This window comes from Heteronotia binoei, chromosome 7 (assembly GCF_032191835.1).
Source record: "Heteronotia binoei isolate CCM8104 ecotype False Entrance Well chromosome 7, APGP_CSIRO_Hbin_v1, whole genome shotgun sequence".
Classification (NCBI taxonomy): Eukaryota; Metazoa; Chordata; class Lepidosauria; order Squamata; family Gekkonidae; genus Heteronotia; species Heteronotia binoei.
This window is the reverse complement of record NC_083229.1, coordinates 113,922,568-113,942,733: the sequence shown is the minus strand read 5'-3', so window position 1 is coordinate 113,942,733 and position 20,166 is coordinate 113,922,568. Positions and strand designations below refer to the sequence as shown.

General features: G+C 42.0%; 1 protein-coding gene across 1 annotated transcript; it reads left to right on the top strand.

Annotated features, from left to right (window-relative positions):
- Positions 1 to 1,758: 1,758 nt before the first annotated feature.
- LOC132574767 (uncharacterized) lies at positions 1,759 to 10,862 on the top strand. Its single transcript, XM_060243003.1, has 4 exons — positions 1,759 to 1,918; positions 4,970 to 5,117; positions 6,103 to 6,251; positions 10,589 to 10,862. Exons 1-4 carry the CDS (start codon positions 1,835 to 1,837, stop codon positions 10,850 to 10,852), a joined length of 645 nt encoding a protein of 214 aa, XP_060098986.1. The 5' UTR covers positions 1,759 to 1,834; the 3' UTR covers positions 10,853 to 10,862.
- The last annotated feature ends 9,304 nt before the right edge of the window (positions 10,863 to 20,166 follow it).

The following is a 20,166-nucleotide window of genomic DNA, read 5'->3' as shown; positions in this document are numbered from 1 at the left end:
CCAAGTCCAATTCAAGAAATATCTGGGGACTTTGGGGGTGGAGCCAGGAGACTTTGGGGGTGGGGCCAAGATCAAGACTGTGACAAGCATAATTGAACTCCAAAGGGAGTTCTGGCCATCACATTTAAAGGAACGGCCGGGAGGCTGGCAACTTTGGGACCAAGGCAGTGTGGCTTGGAGAGGGCTGGGCCGCAGCTGCTGGCTGAGCATTGGAACACCTCCCCCCGCTCCCCGGCCTCCTCGTCGGGCCACCCCAGGAGAACTGGCCCTGCTGCTGCGCTCCTCATCCTAGCAGGCAGGGGCTGCATTCACCGCACCCCCCATCAAACTCCATACCTCCTCCTCCTGCTGCTGCTTTCAAGCTGGAGTCCGGCTTGCAAATGCAAAAGTGTGGGGCCCGGCTTGCAAATGCAAAGGATCCCGGGATCCTCCGCATCACCTGGAGCCCCTCCAGCCACCTCACCTGGAGCCCCTCCAGCCACCTCACCTGCTTCCTGGTCCAGGAAGGGGCGGCCTCTCCCCGCATAGGTTGGCCAGGGAGGTGGGGGCCGGCGTTTGGCAAGCGCCGGGAAGGGAAGGGGAGGCTCGGTGTGCTTTTGCAAGAGGAGGCGGAGACGGAGGGAGGGAGGGGAAGGACGCTTGGCTTGGGATTGGTGCGGGGCAGGGCGACAGCCCAAGTGTTACCCGGAGTGCAGGAGGTGGCAGAAATGCCAGCAGAAAGTTTGGGCTGCAATTTTACCTCAGAGGCGGAGCCGTCCAAATGCCCCAAAAGCGCTGCGAGTGGCACCAAAATTAGTGCCGTTTCACCCCTCCCCCCACTTCCGGATTTTTGGAGAGCGGGGGAAGAGGCTGCAAATTCAGGGTTCCCCCGCTAGGGCGGGAGGGTTGGGAAGCCTACCTGTTACTGTCTTTTCTTTTCAAAAAAGGAAACAGCTAAATTTGTCTATGTACCACTAAGGCACCAATGCCTTGACTGCTTCTTTTATTTCCATACTTTTTATGTGTTTTCATGTTCCACGTGACAAAAACTTTGAAGCGGGGGCCAAGCTTTCTTTTACATCTGGAGAGCAATTAGCAAGCTGCCTGAATCCCAGAGAAACAACTTGTGAGAGCCAGTCTGGTGTATTGAATAAGGGCGGAAGACTCTAATCTGGAGAATGGGGTTTGATTCCTCACTCCTCCTCATGAAGCCTGCTGGGTGACCTTACGTCAGTCACAGTTCTCTCCGAGCTCTCTCAGCCCCACCTACCTCACAAGGTGCCTCTTGTAGGGAAAGGAAGAAAAGGTGATTGTAAGCCGCTCTATGACTCCTTTGGGTAGTGAAAAGTGGGGTGTAAAACCTTTTATTACTACTATTCCTATTAATTTAAAGGGGTTTTCCTAACTGTTGGCATTCTCTAATTCCCTCTTCATCTTTAATATTTTCTATTACTACAAAATCCAAAAAGCTATGTTTCCCTTATGCTCAAAATTATGTATTTACTGCAGAAAATATCTGGATATGAAAAAGGAAAGACAGGAATCAAAGTGCAGCTTCCCTTAATAGAGTTAGCTAGGATTCTTGCATAATACTCCAAGGAGACTTTTCTGCCATCACCCTGCTGTTCAAGACAATTGTGTTCCTCTTTCCATGTTCAGGGAGGGTCACCTGGACAAAAGTGCTACGTGCTAGATACTAAACCAAACAAAAGCTCCTTTCAGGGTGTGATTTATTGTAGCAACAAGGCTTGGAAACAGCTTAAGTCCATAGCAATTGTGCAATGCCCATGTAGTTTCTAAGAAAGACAAGAGGCAGGGCTGGCTTGGCTGCTTCCAGAGAAGCCACAGTCACACCATGGGATGCAGCCTTTCCCACAGGGCAACTGGTGAGCAGTCACCATCCAAGAGTGGGCAGCATGGGAAAGAAACCAACAAGCAGGTAATTTGCTGTGCTCTCCATTGCTAGAAGTGATGAAGAAATGCAAGAATCGCATATGACAGGATTTAGTTTCCTAGGATGAAAAAATATGGGAAAGTTGCAATGTGTTTACAGGGAGTATTTCATTTACAAATATGCAAACAGGGTAGCAGAAGCAAACAGAATCCTGCAGCAAGCAGCAAAACTACTTTTTTTGCATCAGATTCTCGAGAATTCTCCACACACACACACAGCTGTTTCCTGCTAACTCCCGCTAAAAACTCTACCTCCCTCTATGTTCCAGGCTGTTTGGGGCTCAGTTCAAGAGCTCCAGGTTTGCAGAAATCCCAAGATGATATGCAAGATTCGGGTTTGCTTACAAGGAAATTTTAATAAGCAATAATCAAGCAAATAGAAATAGCAGGCTAAGCTAACTTCCACTGGGTCTCAAATGCACACATGTGCAGCAAAGCTTAGCCAGACCTCAAGACAAGACACATAGCTAAAACTAAGCATCTTATACCCTAATTGCTGGCTATTAGTAAAAAAAATCATCACTTAAGCTATTCCAAATACTAAAATGAGCCAGGTCGTCTTGCATCTAGTGGTGAGATTAAGCAAAACAGGCTTCTTGGATAAGGGCTGGTAAAAAGCCTGAGAGAGAAGAATATTCTCTTGGGAGTAACGTAATGGCCATCCCCTCACAGAACTCAATGCAACTAAAGGTCAAGCACCTTTCTGTGACAAAGATGGAGTTCAAAAGCACAAACAGGCCAAGTAAGAACTACTTTCAGCTTCTCTTCATTCCTTTCATAAAGTTTGAATGGTGTCACTTTTCCTAAGTTCAAGAGAGAGTGTTTAAGAATAAATTTTGTTATATCCCTGATCACTTATCAAGTTTGTCAGGGGAAATTATGCATATTAATTGAGACAGCCAAATTCATATTTCCAATGTAGTGTTTGGTAAGGATGTGAGACCCAAGTTGAAATCCCCACTATGCCATGGAAACTTGTTTGAGTGACCTTGGGCCTTAAGCCACTCCTAGACTAACTTACCTCACAGAGTTGTTGTGAAGATCAAATGGAAGAGAATTATATAAGCTACTTTGGGCCTGCATTGCAAAGAAAGGCAGGGTCTAAATGAAATAAGAAAATATTTTCCCAAGTTGTTGTTCAGTCGCACAGTCGAATCCAACTCTTTGCAACCCCATGGACAAAGTCACGCCAGGCCCTCCTGTCTTCCACCATCCTCTGAAGTCTGCTCCAATTCGTGTTTGTTACATCAATAACGCTGTCCAGCCATCTCATCTTTTGCCGTCCCCTTCTTCTTTTGCCTTCTGTCTTTCCCAGCATCGGGATCTTCTCCAGGGAGTGCTCCCTTCTCATTTGGTGGCCAAAGTATTTGAGCTTCAGCATCTGACCTTCCAGGGAACAGTCTGGGTTGATTTCCCTTAGGACTGATTTAATCTTCTTGCAGTCCAACTAAGTCCAATTAACTAAGTACACAGCAGTAACTATAACTGGATGTAGATTTAACTCTGAGAGAAGTTTTGTTTGTTTTTTTAAAGTGAATATTGTTAAAACCAGGAAGGAAGACCTAAGTCACCTCACTAAGGACTTCAGAGTCTTTTAACAAGTTGTGATAATTCTCATTTAAAGCTGTGTCTGCTGGAAGTCATACTAAATTCTCTTGGGTATATGCCAGTAGGTGGTGTGTTATGTTTGTATGTACATGAATACGTGTATAAATACGAATACACCAAGGTTATGTTTATAAATACAACTACTTCAATCTGGAATAGCCTTATTCACAACACTGCTTACTGTTCTGATATACTTTGGTATTGTATCATAAAAGATGTGCAGAAAGAGTTAAAGAATGTATTTTCTCAAACTACTACATACACACTAGCCAAAATAACATCCAGTGTTACTAGCACTGGAGGCTGGAATACCCACTTCCATCTATTCCCTTTCCAGAAATTAATATTAACAGAAACAAGATCATACAGTAATTTCTGCAGAATCCAAGTTGTGAATGCATTTAATAGCCACTTCTATTCCTTAATACGCCTTTAGCACCAGCAAACACAAGAATAACATCATCCCTGCCTGAGAGGTTTATAAAGTAAGGCACATTTCCTAGCCATCAAAGAAAACTTTTATTTGCATTCATTAAGAAGGCAGTATTAGTAATATATAAAGCTCTGATTATGTTGGGTCTTACAGATTACATTGTTGGTTCCCATATCAGCTGTTGAGTGGTATAGGTTAACCAACATGATCAACACAACTCCACCTGATCATATGTTACTGAATCAATTTGGAATGAAACCTGGAAATTGGGGGAGCAGATTTTGAGTAGATAGCATGTTACAGTAGTAATATATGAAGGAGGTTTAATTGAGATGGGAAGGCGAAAAGGGAAACAAAAGGACAGAACTTAATTTTTAAGTGTAGCAGCCAGATCGGAAAGGGAAACTATAGGGGACAGATTAGAGCTACAGATTGAAATCCAGGGAGAACCCTGCAGAAGAAACATACCACAATGTGTTCAAACAGGGGTGTTCTTTTTAAAGCAGGAATGCAGTTCTGGTTGGCTTAGCATCAGGGTGTGTGGCCTAATATGCAAATGAGTTTCTGCTGGGCTTCTGCAAAAAAGTCCTGTGTGAAACAATGGTGACATCAGGGGATGTGGCCTAATATGCAAATGAATTCCTAATGATGAGCATTAGAAAAAAGCCCATCAAGCACTCATTTACATATTAGGCCACATCCCCTGATGTCACCATTTTCTGTAGGAAAAGACCTATGTTCAAAGATACAAATGTTCTTGCTGCAGTGCTATTTCTTTGATAATGTTTGCAAACATGAATTTGCAAAATTCAGAGTGGGAATTTGCAAAAATGAATTGGAAGCGATAGTCTGGAAGTGCCTCCTCTCACCTTCTTGTTACTAGATTTGTATTTTTTCCATTTTTTCCATTTCCCCCCTTACTTTTCCTACCACAGAAAGAAATTGAGTGTGATTGCACTCAACGCACAAATGTCATTTCGTTTGTTTGCTTTTCAGCCTAAAAAGAATGCATCTCTTGTCACAGTAGGCACTTCCCCTCCAAAGGAGACAGTGAGTGAAGATACTTCCCACAAAGGAAGATTGCCTGATGGTATTACAGAAACATTAGCGTTACCTAAGGAAGCAAATGGTGAACAAAATACAGGTGTGGATTACTATGGTCTTACATTTTGTCCACAGTATTTTATGTTTCTTACGGAAATAACTGTTTTAAGAGCCATTATTTTATATTCAAGTTTTATAATTCCTTGGAACTCACTTGCATATTAGGCCACATTATATATACTTTAGAAAGGGAAGATATCAACACTGCCTACATAGCATTGGTTAAAATTATAGCACTTAAAATGAGAGCCAACTTGGTGTAGTGGTTAAGTGCATGCACTCTTATCTGCAAGAACCAGGTTTGATTCCTCACTCCTCCACATGCACCTGCTGATGTGACCTTGAGTCAGTCACAAGTTCTCACAGAGCTGTTCCTCTGAAGAGCAGTTTCTGTTAAAGCTCTCTCAGCCCCACCTAACTCAGAGGGTGTCTGTTGCGGGGATGGGAAGAGAAAGGAGATTGAAGGGTAGGGTGTAAATCCAATCTCTTCTGATTTTTTAAAAATTATTATTATTTATTATTATTATTATTATGCGACTCAACATATTTTTAAAAGTTTGTGAGATGTGATTAAAACCAAGGCTTTTTTTGAGCAGAAACTCATGGAATGCAGTTCCAGCTGGCTTGGTGTCAGGGTGTGTTGCCTAATATGCAAATAAGTTCTTGCTGGACTTTTTCTACCAAAAAAGCCCTGATTAAAACCATTTAAAAACATGAAAAGAACAGGATCCACACAAGAGAATTACCGCTTACATTAATTATAATAACAATGGTGCCAGGAGTTTTTGCAGGACAATTTCCTGGTTGTTTATGACCTAAATGCTTAATATAAAATTCACTGTGAGCAGAGGAGTTCTGCAGTCTGTGAGAAAATTAATTTCTATGTCTCAGTATTTATACAGATTGGACTAAATCTTAAGAGTTTTATCGCTTTATAAATAAAAAAAATATGACTTGGACAAAGATTGCAAAAATAGCAAGCACACTAATAAGAGATGATAATTCTGAACACTTCCTTTGTGAAGACATTAGGAGGGAATTTGCCAAGAAGCCAACAGGTTTAACAGAAAGAGAAAGACAGACATCAGCGGACATCTTGGAGGAGCTTAGGACTCAAGGAATCATCAAGATCACAAGTGGAACATCTCAAAACAGACAAGAAGATGACACCATGGTAAGTAACTTAAAACTAACGCTACATATACCTTTAAGTGTAAATTCAGAGCAGGTGTTTTCTGTGATGAACTCCTACAGTGTGGTTCTTACATTCCTTCTCTCCAAGAAGTTCAGCCCCCTCCCCAGTTTCATAGTATCTCTGGAATAGAATTTAGACTGAAAGATTATGACTGTCCCAAGGCTACCCAGTAAGTTTTAAAGCCTGGCAGAAATTTGCCTTAGATTTCCTTGTCTACAGCTTTATTCACAAATCACTGAAGTCAATCTCCAAAATGAAATAAAAGTACTAAAGTGTATTTTTACAAGCAGGTGACCCACAAGGACTTGTGGAGGGCATTTCATTTCCCCTTTCCTCCGTTATTTCCTCTTGCTTTTTCCTGAAAGCCTCCATTGACTACCCCTTTTCCTGCTTCTCACTTGCCAACTGGTTGAGAGATCAGCCTGGTTGAGAGATTTGTGTAGACTTGCTTTCCCATAGCAGTTGTATCTTCATTGACTTTTGGATTTATTTAATAATCCCTTGCCTGAGGAAATTTTTGAAACAGGAAGTTAAAGTCAACATCCCTATCACTCATTAAAATTGTATGGGATTAATGGAATTGGACTATCTACTGTGAATTTCAATTTTGGACACTGTGGTTGAAATTCTACATAAAGTATTGACTACTATGGATATTTTTAAAACTGTAACTGTATACCTGTCTGGTCTAGCACTATTAAATTTGTAGTAATTTTGTATAGCTTTGTAATTCATAGTAATTTTGGTCACAGTAACCTTTTGGTTAGGGTTCGCTTTTGGCACTTTGTGACTTCTCTCTTTGTATTGTTAAACAGCAGCAAGCAGCTAGGCCTGAGTGAGTTATGCAAGTCACATGGTAGTAAATTGTTCGGTGGTTGCTGCCAGGCCTGGCCCTGATGACAGGCCCTGTCCACTACCCCACCTTTTACTGACAGAAATCAGTGCTTGGTGGCTGGTATAGGGTTGCAAAGTCCAATTCAAGAAATATCTGGGGACTTTGGGGGTGGAGCCAGGAGACTTTGGGGTGGAGCCAGGAGACATTAGGGGTGGAGCCAGGAGACATTGAGGTGGAGCCAGAAGCAAGCGTGTGACAAGCATAATTGAACTCCAAAGGGAGTTCTGGCCATCACATTTCAAGGGACCACACATCTTTTAAATGCCTTCCTTCCATAGGAAATAATGAAGGATAGGGGCACCTTCTTTGGGGGCTCAGAGAATTGGACCCCCTAGTCCAATCTTTTTGAAACTTAAGGAGTATTTTGGGGAGAGCCACTGGATACTATACTGAAAATTTGGTGCCTCTACCTCAAAAAACAGCTCCCCCAGAACCCCAGATACCCGTGGATCAATTCTCCATTATTTTCTATAGGAATAAGTCTCCATAGGGAATCATGAGTACCCAGCAGACATTTCCCTCCCCTCCCCCCGCTTTCTGATGACCCTGAAGCAGGGGGAGGGCCTCCAAACCAGGGGATCCCCTGCCCCCACCTGGGGATTGGCAACCCTAGGCTGGTAATACTGTTGCATAGCAATGGATACTGAGAGCATTCATTTCTTAAAGTGACAGGGATTATTTTTGGAGCATTTTATTTCCCCTTCCTTTTTTAATTTAAGATTTTTTTCTGCAAACCTGGAGCTTTTCTCAGGTTTGTAGAAAGATCTTTCTTGTCTGCCCTTTGCTCCACTTTCCAAGATTTAAGTATCCAGAGATCTGGCCATGTTGTGAATGAGAGATATTGATTCACTTCCAAGTTGTGCAGGCAACACATACTGTTCTCCCCTCCCATCTTCTCAACAACCATGTGAAATAGATAAGGCTGAGAAAAAGAAAGAGAGAGGCTGAGTTCACCTAGTGAGTTTTGTGTCAAAGTAGGGATTTGAACCTCATTCTTCCCAGGCCCATACCACATTAATTCCCAAACTCAATTTTAAACATTTGCAGTTAGTTGAAAGTCTTTCAGAACTTCCATAATGTTATTTTTAAGACTTAATGTTCTTGGTTTTTTCCCCCCACTTGACACTTTAATCATAATCAATCTAGAGCATTCAGCAAAATTGATCTTAATTCTCAACAACACTGTTCAAGAAATTAGAATTCGTTTTTTATAAAGCTGACAAGAACAAAAACAAAACAAGATATGGAACAAGATTAAAAAAAATGGCAACAGCATTTTAAAAAGATAAATCCTCTTAGCAATCAGAAATAATGGTAACAGGACTGCAAGAAATACAAGTTGACATCAGCTATAGAAGTAACCTAAAACTCAACAAAGTAAAAATTGATCTGTTATTAGTGGCTTTTTCTATCTACTAGGTTGTTCTTTTCTGCTTAATTACTAAGCTTACAGTTTATGTTCTTCACACAAATGTTCAGAAACAGCCTGTTTCCCCTTCAGTGCTGAGTCTGATTATGATTGCCAGCTCTGAGTTGGGAAATACCTGGAGATCTAGGGGGTGGAGCCTGAGGAAGAAGGAGTTTGGGAGGGGAGAGGCTTCAGTGGGATATAATGCCACGAAGTTCACCTTCCAAAGTAGCCGTTTTCTCCAGGTGAACTGATCTGTTGCCTGGAGATCAGTTGTAATCCTAGAAGATCTCCAGCCACCACTTAGATTTGGCAACCATAATGCAGGCCTTTCTTTACATAAAGAGACAAACATTTACATAGAGACAAACGATCAGAATGAAATAGATTAACTTAAGCAGAATTCAGCCTGTTTATTTATTTTCTAATCTTGGTATATTTTGCAATGGGAGGTTTGCAAACCTGATATTTATATTACTTTTTCATATAGTTTGTAGCTACAGGAAGGCCACAACAGAAGTCACCAGCTAAACTGGAAAAGCTTGAAATCAAAAGATGAAAGAGAACGATTTAACAATTAAAGGACATTGAAAGCAATAGTGACTTTTCTTGAAGAGAGAAGAAATCCAGTTATCTGACTCATATCACTACAATGTCAAAACAGCCAATAACCAATAAGGGTATGTGACCTCACAACATATCTTCTAAATCAGAGAAGCACCTATTTCTTTTTTAAAACTTGAATTTGACCCTCAACCCTGAGCAGAAGACACTTTTGAACCAGTAAAGTGGCATGACTGAAAATAGGTTTGCAAACCTCTCATAGCAAAATATATAATGAATAGAAAATAAATAAATAGGCTGAATTCTGCTTAAGTTGCACTCACAGATCTATTTCATTCTGATTAGAAGGCCACAGCAGTTGTTAAACACAGCCATACTCCTATGTTCTTAATGTGGTTGCAGTCAATTTGTGGAAGAGGCGGATATGGGCGCTGTGCTATCCGGTACTCTGCAGTGCAGATTACTAGATCATGTGGAGCCTACATGTAAACGTGTACATGTATATTTTCTGTGCATAAAGGAATGATGCCTGGAAGCAGGGCTTTTTGTAGCAGGAACTCCTTTGCATATTAGGCCACACACCCCTGATGTAGCCAATCCTCCAATAACTTACAGGGCTCTTAGTGCAGGGCCTACTGTAAGCTCCAGAAGGATTGGCTATATCAGAGATGTGTGGCCTAATATGCAAAGGAGTTCCTGATACAAAAAAAAGCGCCCTGCCTTGAAGGAAGGGATGCCAGCCTCCAGGTGATGGCTGGAGATCTCCTGGGATTACAACTAGTTATCCCCTCTAAACTGAGTTAATGTGCGCTAGCTCAGTTTTTTAGCCTCTAGCTCACATATTTTTGTCTTAGCTCAGGAAGCAAACTAATTCATGCAGTAGCTCACGACTTTAGTGCCAGTAGCTCAGAAAGTAGAACTTTTGCTCACAAGACCAGGGAGGTTTTTGTAGAAAAATCTCAGCAGGAACTCATTAGCATATTAGGCCACACCTCTGACATCACCATCATTTCACACAGGGTTTTTGTAGAAAAATCCCAGCAGGAACTCATTTGCATATTAGACCACACCTCTGACACCAAGTCAGCTGGAACTGTGTTCCTGCTCAAAAAAGGCCCTGCACAACTTAAGAGTACTGATTACAACTGATCTCTAGGTGACAGAAATCATTTCACCTGGAGCAAATGGCCACGCTGGAAGGTGGACTCCATGGCAATTTACCCCACTGATGTCCCTCCTCTCCCCAAATCTTCCCACTTCAGGCTCAACCCCACAAAATCTCCAGGTACTTTCCAACCCAGAGCTGACAACCCTATTGAAAGTTGTGGTCTCCCCTTCCATGTATTGCCTGTACCCACATTAATGACACGTAAACAGGGCTACTGTATGTTTTTGCATGTCTCATTGGCATTTTATGTGGCCTGCATCTAAAGGACTGTCTCTTTACAGACAAGAGTAGAGCAACTGAAACCAGAATTATTGACAGACAGAGCTTCACCAATGACCAATCATAAAAACAGACCTACAGGGAGGGAGGGAAACAATTCAACTTCTGAAGTACAAAAAGCTTCAAGTGCTTTGCAATTGTTCTCTTTAAATCTGAACACAAGAAGTCTGGTGCAGAAAGAAGAAGGGGGTGAGTGCTATAGTTTTGAAGATTTTGATGTGGTGGAATCTGATGCCAACTATAACAAAATAAATGAAATGTTTTGACCACCAGAAATTCTCTAATATATTGAAAAACAGAAATTTCCATTTAATTAAACCCAATAATCTCCAGGTTTTCATCAACATTAAAATGATTTAGAAACCAAAATAAAAATGTATCTCTATTTTTTAAAATGTAGCCCATCAGGGGAGGGCGGGATATAAATTTGATAAAATAAATGAATGAATGAATCTGTTTAAAAAATACAAAATTGGCTATTTTCGAATACAACAACTCTGGCTTATTATTTCACTAAGCCTTTATGTATTTTTAACCACCAGTAACATGAACCTTGAGTCTGACCTGTTTTCAAGTCACATTTCAACTCATTATCACTCAAATCATCACCTTTATTTTTTTCTTTTGTCCCATCCACTGGTTCACGATTAGTTAAGGGATTCCCAATAATTAACGGATGATAGTTGTTCATGCACGTGATGGAAGTCCACATAAAAGCAGATGAGACAGCAGTGTTAATTCAGCAAGTCTGTTTGTGAGTGAGCACATGTGCACACAAGAAAGTTCCTGGACTGCATACACATTTCTCCTGTAAGCACTGCAAGTCAGATGGTTAGTTCTGTCAGCAATGTCAGCACCAACCTGGTGAGTTAGGAGACTGGTTCCAGCATCCCCTGTGTCCATCATCAGGTACACAGCATTGTTAAAAACGTGACAATATGAAGTCAGGAAATCTCCCACTCTTCTGGCTTCCTGCAGACTATGCAAAACTGAATTATTCCAGAGGTTCTTTTTGACACAGGGAATACGGTAGTACTGTACAAAAGGCTTTACAAAGCGACTTGAATAAATTACTAGATATTCTGGTTTGTGCTATTGTGTACAGTTTGTTGTGGGTTGGATCCTGTTGTGTAATCTTTGCATCATTTAATGTGTCATGTTAACACTTATGCTTTGTTTCAGTTCTGTTTCTTAGACCTTTGGTTGGTTTTACAGCCCAAATCTTATTTTTTTTAATGCCCTATCCTGTCAATTGTATTGATTCATTCTTTGTAATCTGCCTTGGGTCCCAGTGAGAAAGACGGATGATAAATAATGTTAATAATAAATAAATGTGACACTCTGATGACAGAGCTGGTTTAAAAATTCCAAACATGTAAACGACTGCCCACCTGCAGATATACAGCAAGTCCTTCGGAGCAGATGGTTTATTGCTCACTGTTGTGTTATGTGGAAGCATGCTGATAAAATAACCATTGTAACTCTCAGCATGTGTGCACATTCTGCACAGCAGGGATTATTATAAAGGAGAGAGAAGTCTTCATGCAAAGACGCCTGCTGAAGAAGCAAAATCATAATGCAGTTGATTTATTAGAACAGTAGGTGGAGCATTAGCGATCATCACCACTGAAGAATTTTACAACTGACATCAGCTCAATGAAGAGATCAGGAATTGTGTTTTAGGAGAGGAAGAGAGGATATTGCTCAGTACCATATTACCATTCCCATGTTGCGCTATTTTCATAGACTTGAAAGGAAAGGAAAAGTCCCCTGTGCAAGCACCAATCATTTTCGACTCTGGGGTGAAGCTGCTTTCACGACGTTTTCATGGCAGACTTTTTACGGGGTGGTTTGCCATTGCCTTCCCCAGTCATTACACTTTCCTCCCAGCAAGCTGGGTACTCATTTTACCGACCTCAGAAGAATGGAAGGCTGAGTCAACCTCGAGCCAGCTACCTGAACCAGCTTCCGCTGAAATCGAACTCAGGTAATGAGCAGAGGGCTCCGACTGCAGTACTGCAGCCTTACCACTCTGTGCCACTGGGTTCTTCCCTTACATAGACTTAGCTTCACGTTTTTGTGAGTGCTCAACAAAAAGTGATTGGACAGTGAGTCTTTGATATCCGTTGTCACCGACTTAATCACTCCACCTTATCTGAACAATGAACATACAAAAATAAACAGGTGATAGACTTGCACTGTACTAAATGATTCACAAAGTTACTTAGAAAAATTACCAGGAACGATGGTCTATATACTACTTTGTATAGCTTGTTGAAAGTAGGATTCGTTTATGGAATTTTGTATCATTGAATGGGTCATCATATTAATACTTGTGAAAGCAGACAGACCCTCTCTCTTTGCTGAGGAGAATTTGACAGCAAGCACCCTTCATTTAGTGTCATCTCAGGGTTCCATATACCAGGCAGTTTGGCTAAGTGGTACATAAAATGGATGCCAGACTGACAGGCCTCAGAGACATGTCTGGGCAGAAACCCTGTGTAGGGCTAAAATCAAAGTCTGACCCTGCCATGACCGCTCCCTCCACCCCAACAGTAATGGACTTGCCTTACCTGGAAGTTAACACTATTCACCTGGGTAACTAATCCTATCAACCTCACCTCATCTTTCCCTTTCCCACATTTACCTCACAAAAGCTACCAACACCTTTCGCATCCAACACAAAATAAGGGTCCTCAAGCAGTATTTTTGCCAGTTTGCCAGCTTAGCGTAGCGGTTAAGTGCACAGACTCTAATCTGGGAGAGCCTGGTTGGATTCCCCACTCCTTCATGTGCATCTGTTTGAGTGACCTTGGGACAGTCACAGTTCTTGAAAGAGCTGCTCAAAAGCGCTCTCTCAGACCCATTTACTCTACAAGGGCTGTGATCACACACATTAAATAACGCACTTTCAGTGAACTTTCCCCCTTGACTTTACTGTGTGAACTGGCAAAATTCAGTAGGAAAGTGCATTATTTAGTGTGTGTGATTGAAGCCAAGGTGTCTGTTGTGGGCGGGGGGAGAAAGGGAAAGAGATTGTGAGCTGTTCTGAGACTCTGAGTGAAGGGTGGGTATATAAATCCTCCTTCATTAGTTTAGACAGCCATTAAAATTGTTATGGGAGAAACATAAAGCATTATCTCAGGGCAATCATGTCACCCTGCCTAAGGTCACAATTTTTGGTATAAATAGACTGACCACAGCTCAACAGACCTCCAGTCTCCTGGACAAGTAGCTATCACCCTGTCCCCACCTATATACTCCTGTTACTCTTTTCCAACCAACAACACACACAAAAAGTGAAACTAAAGCAAAGCCTTAAGGTATCATGTTAAAATAACTATATCATACAATAAGGGAATGTCAACAAATTCACAACTGACTACAGTATACTAATAGCCCCAGTCAAAATGGACAGCAATGATAAATGGAATAACAGTGGACCAATTTTTATGTTCCATTTTTCCTACCATTATAATGATGTAATGCATAGATATATGGAGAACAGCCAGAAAAACCAGGACACAATGCATCAGTTTTTGCATGGAATGAAGACAAGTGTTCCCTCTAAGCTGAGTTAGTGTAAACTCACATTTTTCTCTTAGCTCAGGAATGAAGGCCCCAGAGCAAACTAATTAGCCAAATTGTTCATTCACAACTTTAATGCCAGTTGCTCAGGAAGTAGAATTTTTGCTCATAAGACTCCACAGCTTAGAAGGTGCACTGGAAAGGAGGCCTTCAAAAACAGCATTCATGGTTAAACACCTTATGTCCATGCAGCTAGCTTTTAGGACCTGGGTTGTCAGATCATTCCCCCCCCCCCTTTTTTCCCCCTAGGACTTTCTTAAACAGAAAACATTGCAATATTATTGGGAATAGAAATAGATAATACTGGGCATAGGACTAGGAATTCTTCTACTTGTGTACAGAAAATGCATGTAAAGGAAAAAAATGACATTTATTTAATTTATCCCCAGTGGGGACCCAAAACAGCTCATATCATTCTTACATTATTCTCCTCTACTTTATCCTCACAACAAACCTGTGAGGTAGATTAGGCTGAGAGTGGGCAACTGGGCCAAGGTTACCTAGCAAGCTTCCTTGGAACGGTGGGGATTCAGACTTGAGTCTCAATGAAATTGCTGAGCAGTAGAGTTAGAATGGATAAAAAGAAGTACTTCTTCACCCAAAGGGTGAATAACACGTGGAATTCACTGCCACAGGAGGTGGTGGCGGCTACAAGCATAGCCAGCTTCAAGAGGGGATTCAATCAACATATGGAGCAGAGGTCCATCAGTGGCTATTACCCACAGCGTATTGTTGGAATTGTGTGTCTGGGACAGTGATGCTCTGTATTCTTGGTGCTGGGGGGGGGCAAAGTGGAAGGGCTTCTATCCCCACTTGTGAACCTCCTGATGGCACTTGGGGGTGGGTTTGGCTACTGTGTGACACAGAGTGTTGGACTGGATGGGCCACTGGCCTGATCCAACATGGCTTCTCTTATGTTCTTATGTTCTCCAAAATTCTAGCCCACTACCGCAAGCATATACTTGTTGCTTTTCAGATTATAGGTGAAGGAAGTATTCCATCTAAAGCTAATTTAGTGTCAACTATCTCAAAGTTTTTTAGCCTCTGGCTCACACATTTTTGTCTTAACTCAGGAAGGATGCCCCCAGAGCAAATTAATTTATGCAGTAGCCACATCACTCACAACTTTAATGCTAGTAGCTCAAAAAATAGAATTTTTGCTCATAAGACTCCACAGCTTAGAGGGAGCATTGGGTGACAATGTAGGTTGACCTCAGTGGGCTTAAAAGGGTGTAACTCAACTTGGGTCACCAAGATTCTAGTCCAGTAGCATCTCAGAGACCAACGCAGCTACCCACTGAAACTCTGCTCATGTTGGCACTTAGCAGGGCTTTTTTTGTAGCAGGAACGTCTTTGCATAATAGGTCACACTCCTGATGTAGCCAATTCTCCAAGAGCTTACAAGGCTCTTAGTACAGGGCCTACTGCAAGCTCCAGGAGGATTGGCTACATCAGGGGGTGGAGCCTAATATGCAAAGGAGTTCCTGCTACAAAAAAAGCCCTGGCATTTAGGGTTGCCAGCGCCAGACTGGGAAACAACTGGAGATTTTCAGGATGGCGCCTGAGAAGGGCTGGGTTGGGAGGGACTCCAGTGCGCCATAATGCCATAGAGTCCACCTTCCAAAGCGACCATTTTCTCTTCGGATATCAGTTGTAATGGCAAAGGATCTTCAGCCACCACCTGAAGGTTCACAACTTATTGACATTGTTTGTGTGAAAACTGTTTTCCAGTAAGCAGAGTCAATATTTTCCAGACAAATATCGCCAGTGAAGGGAGGCTTCAAAGAATTAATCACAATATGCATCTGGCAGCGATTTTTGGCTGTGTATACACAGATAACATTACTCTGTTTAAGGACCCGCTTGCTCTCTTTTATATCTATTCTTTTGTCTGTGTGCTTAACAGTTCTGCTAAAATTAATCCCTGATTTTCCCATGCAGTTGATTATGCATTACAGGCAAAGCACTTTTATATGCAACTTAGCTGTTATACTTGCTAGACACGCAAAATATGTATTACCATCTATATAGCACATCTAAATAATAAACTTATTACACAGAAAGCGCTGGAATTATTCATAACAGAGAAAAGGTTTATCATGACACTATATTAGCAAACAGCTTTGATAAATAATTTTCTACTGGTTTAAATTATTAGAATATCTGTATCGCCAGGGAAACAGGATTCTGTTTGTCTTTTCAGAGCACTGGCTCAACTACAGTCCATGAGTACCTATGAGGGAAAGTAATCAAGGCATATTTTGCATACGGAGCATTTCATTTGCCAGACAAGACATAGCTCCAGCAATCCATGCATTACTATTGTGCATTAATTCCAAAATATGACTCCTGGCATGTCTTAAAATAGACATGGGAAGAATGTCTGAAATGACCTGCATTCTTCTCAGCGAGTGATACTCAAATAACCTTCTGCTCTTAAGACTATTAAGAGCTCTGTGGCACAGAGCGGTAAGCCACAGTACTGCAGTCCAAGCTCTGCTGATGACCTGAGTTCGATCCTAGCAGAAGATGGGTTCAGGTAGCCAGCTCAAGGTTGACTCAGCCTTCCATCCTTCTGAGGTCAGTAAAATGAGGACCCAGCTTGCTGGGGGTAAAGTGTAGATGACTAGGGAAAGCAATGGCAAACCACTCTGTAAAAACTCTGCCGTGAAAACGTCAAGATGCAGCGTCACACCAGGGTCGGAAACGACTGGTGCTTGCGCAGGGGACTCCTTTACCTTTTTATTAAGACTTAGCCAGAACACTGTTCTAGAAAGAAAGACACCAGATTACCATGTCATTTTCAGTGACTGAAGGTATTCCCATGTCTGTTAAAAGTTGCCTCAAACCATACCTTTGTCTCAAACTGATGTAACAGCAACTACCAGTGAACTATTTTATACGCTATCTACTCTACATCCTGACCTGGATAAAGGTAAAGGTAGAACCCTGTGCCCAGTGTTATTGACTCAAGGGGTGACGTCACATCCCAAAGTTTTCTTGGCAGACTTTTTGTTATGGGGTGGCTTGCCATTGCCTTCCCCAGTCGTCTACACTTTTCCCCCAGCAAGCTGGGTACTCATTTTACCGACCTCAGAAGGATGGCAGGTAGAGTCAATCTCGAGCCAGCTACCTGAACCCAGCTTCTACCGGGATCGAACTCAGGGCGTGAGCAGAGCTTGGACTGCAGTACTGCAGCTTACCATTCTGCGCCATGGGGCTCCCTCTGACCTGGATAGCCTAGGCCCAATGTTGTCAGATCTCTGAAGGTTAAGCAGGGTCAGCCCTAGTTAGTATTTGGATGGGAGACCACCAACAAAATGGTGAGGGGGGGGGTGAGGAGGAGGTGAGGGCCCTGCGGGACCTTGTTCAGTTCCGCAGGGCCTGTAAGACAACCCTCTTCCGGCTAGCTGACACCTAACTGATATGAGAAACTAATGTAGCTTTACCAGACTCCTGTTATACATACTGTTGTAATGTTTAATGTTTTTAATGTTTTAAATGCTTATATATTTAAATGCTAGTTTAATTTTATGTTTGACTATTTGTTGTGAGCCGCCCTGAGCCACTTCATGGGAAGGGCGGGATATAAATCATAAATAAATAAATAAAATAAAATCCAGGGTTGCAACGCAGAGGCAGGCAATGCCAAACCACCTCTGAACATCTTTTACCTTGAAAACCCCACCTGGGGTTGCCATAAGTCAGCTGTCACTTGATAGCATGTTCCACCACCATCTATGCTACATGAGCAGCACACAATTGCTGGCACAAGGCTGGATGTTTGTATCCCCAGAGGGAACACAAATCTTGCCGTTTCCTAGAATAAAAAAAAAAAAATCCTTGATATTTCCTAGCCTCAGTAGTTTTCCTTGTGCTAATGATGAGGAGGGAAGCAAACCACAAATCCTACTTATATTTATCATAACAAGCAAACATTTCCATATCTTCCATCTACTTGGATAAATGGATGCATTATCTTCCAGTAATACCTTAAAAATGAACATAATTTTGTTGAAGAGACCTTTGGCTCCTGAAAGCTTATACTCTGGAAATTTTGTTGGTCTTTAAGGTACTACTGAACTTGAATCTTGCTCCCCAAATAAACAACATTTTATATCCACACAAGGAAATGCAACATTGGCAGGGCTGGTTCTAGACGGTCTGGCACCCTAGGCAAGGCTAGCTTCTGCCCCCCCCCCCTACACACACTGATAATGTCACCAAGTCACATGGTGGGATGCCCAATTTGGCACCCCCAGAAGGTCAGCGCCCTAGGCAATCACCAAGTTTGCCTGGTGGTAGAGCCAGCTCTGGACACTGGCCCTTTGGGGTCTTTATAGTCTTTTACGCATACAGTGAGAAGAACATGCCATATGAGCTCCTGCCCATATACACAATCACCATTTTGTCTAAAGGGGGCAACATGCACATATTCTACCTTCGGAACAAGTGTTTCCCCAGGGTTCTAGCATATGTGTATCAGAAGCTCTTTCTACTCTCCAGACATTTATATGGGTTCTCTCCTGAGGGATTACAAACACTGCCCATTCAGACTCAATGGTGATTACAGGGACTGGTGCATCCGGGGAAGGGTGGGGTATAAATGTAAACAAAATATAAGTAAATATCGCACATTCTCCCCATACATGGAATCAAATGGAATGCCTGAAAAAGACTTTAAGATTATGAAGATTATAAATGCCTGGATTATGGAACAAGCATCAGTGAGAGTAGAAACCTTACCTTCTATCAAAGAATCCACACAGGGAGAAGCCATATAAAATGCCAGGAGTGTGGAAACAGCTTCAGTGGGAGTTGAAGCCTTAGATTCACACGGGGTAAAACCATATAAATGTCTGCTATGTAGAGAAAGCTAGGGGAAGAGTGGAAAACTTACTTCCTATTAAAAAAACAACAACCACAGGAGAGAAAATATATATATGCCTGGAGAGTGAAAGAGTTTCAGTGGGAGTAGAACCCAAACTTTCCATCTGAGAAGTCACACAGCAGAGAAACTGTAGAAATGTTTGGAGTGTGGAATGATGATGTTCAATTGGCATATGAAATTCCAAAGCAATTTTATAAAACAGTTTAATAATATATTCCATAATGTAGTATAATTACATAAAAAGAGTTCAGAGATGAACATCCAATTTGAGACGCCATTAGCCACAGCTTAGTACAGGGGTGTCAAACTTTCAGCCCAGGGGCAAATCAAGCACCCAGAGGACTCCTATCAGGTCCCTGAGCAACTGGTTGTCATCTGCTTCCTTCTCCCTCTCTTGCTTCCTTCTGCAAAACAGCTTGCTTTGCAAGACTTGCTCAATTGCACAGGCACAACAGAGCAAAACCTCTATTTTCTCCGTTGGCTGAGGCTCCTCCCTTAAGGAGGAAGGGGAGGAGGGAGAGCTAGTTTTTCAGGGCTCTCTCAATCATACAGCAGAGCCACTGAGTCAAACCTCTCTTCCTTCTATTGGCTGAGGCTTCTCCCCCTCCTCATCCCCTGGGGAATGAAGGAAAGAACCAGAGCTTCCTTTTCCCAGTTCCCTGGATCCCATGGAAGAGCTACAAAGAAAGCACCTTTAAGATCAATGAGTGCTAACGTTTTAAGCATGTTTTAAGATTTTTGTAAAAAAAACATTTAATTGTGTTTGTCTGTGTCTTTTATAACATTTATGTCTCTGCTACCTAATCTTAAATAGGTACACACATGGTCTGACACGGCCTAGCCCAACATATCCCAGCCCAACATGGTCTCATTTTATGTCAGATTCGGCCCTCATAACAAATGAGTTTGACACCCCTGGCTTAGAAGATCTCACTCTGTGCCATCCTCTTTGAGTCCAAATAAGAACGACAAACAAACAAACAAGTACAATTAGCACTAAATAACCAAATGATCTAGAAAAATCAAATTCACCCCAGCTAAAAGCAGTATGGAGATAAGAATTCAAGAGAGGAAAGAGGCTGTTTGGTGATTAGGATTAAT

Coding starts and splice junctions, on each gene's coding strand:
- LOC132574767 (XM_060243003.1), top strand. CDS start 1,835: ATGGGATGCAGCCTTTCCCACAGGGCAACTGGTGAGCAGTCACCATCC. Junction 5,118..6,102: donor AAATGGTGAACAAAATACAG/GTGTGGATTACT, acceptor TCCTTTGTGAAG/ACATTAGGAGGGAATTTGCC. Junction 6,252..10,588: donor GACAAGAAGATGACACCATG/GTAAGTAACTTA, acceptor GTCTCTTTACAG/ACAAGAGTAGAGCAACTGAA.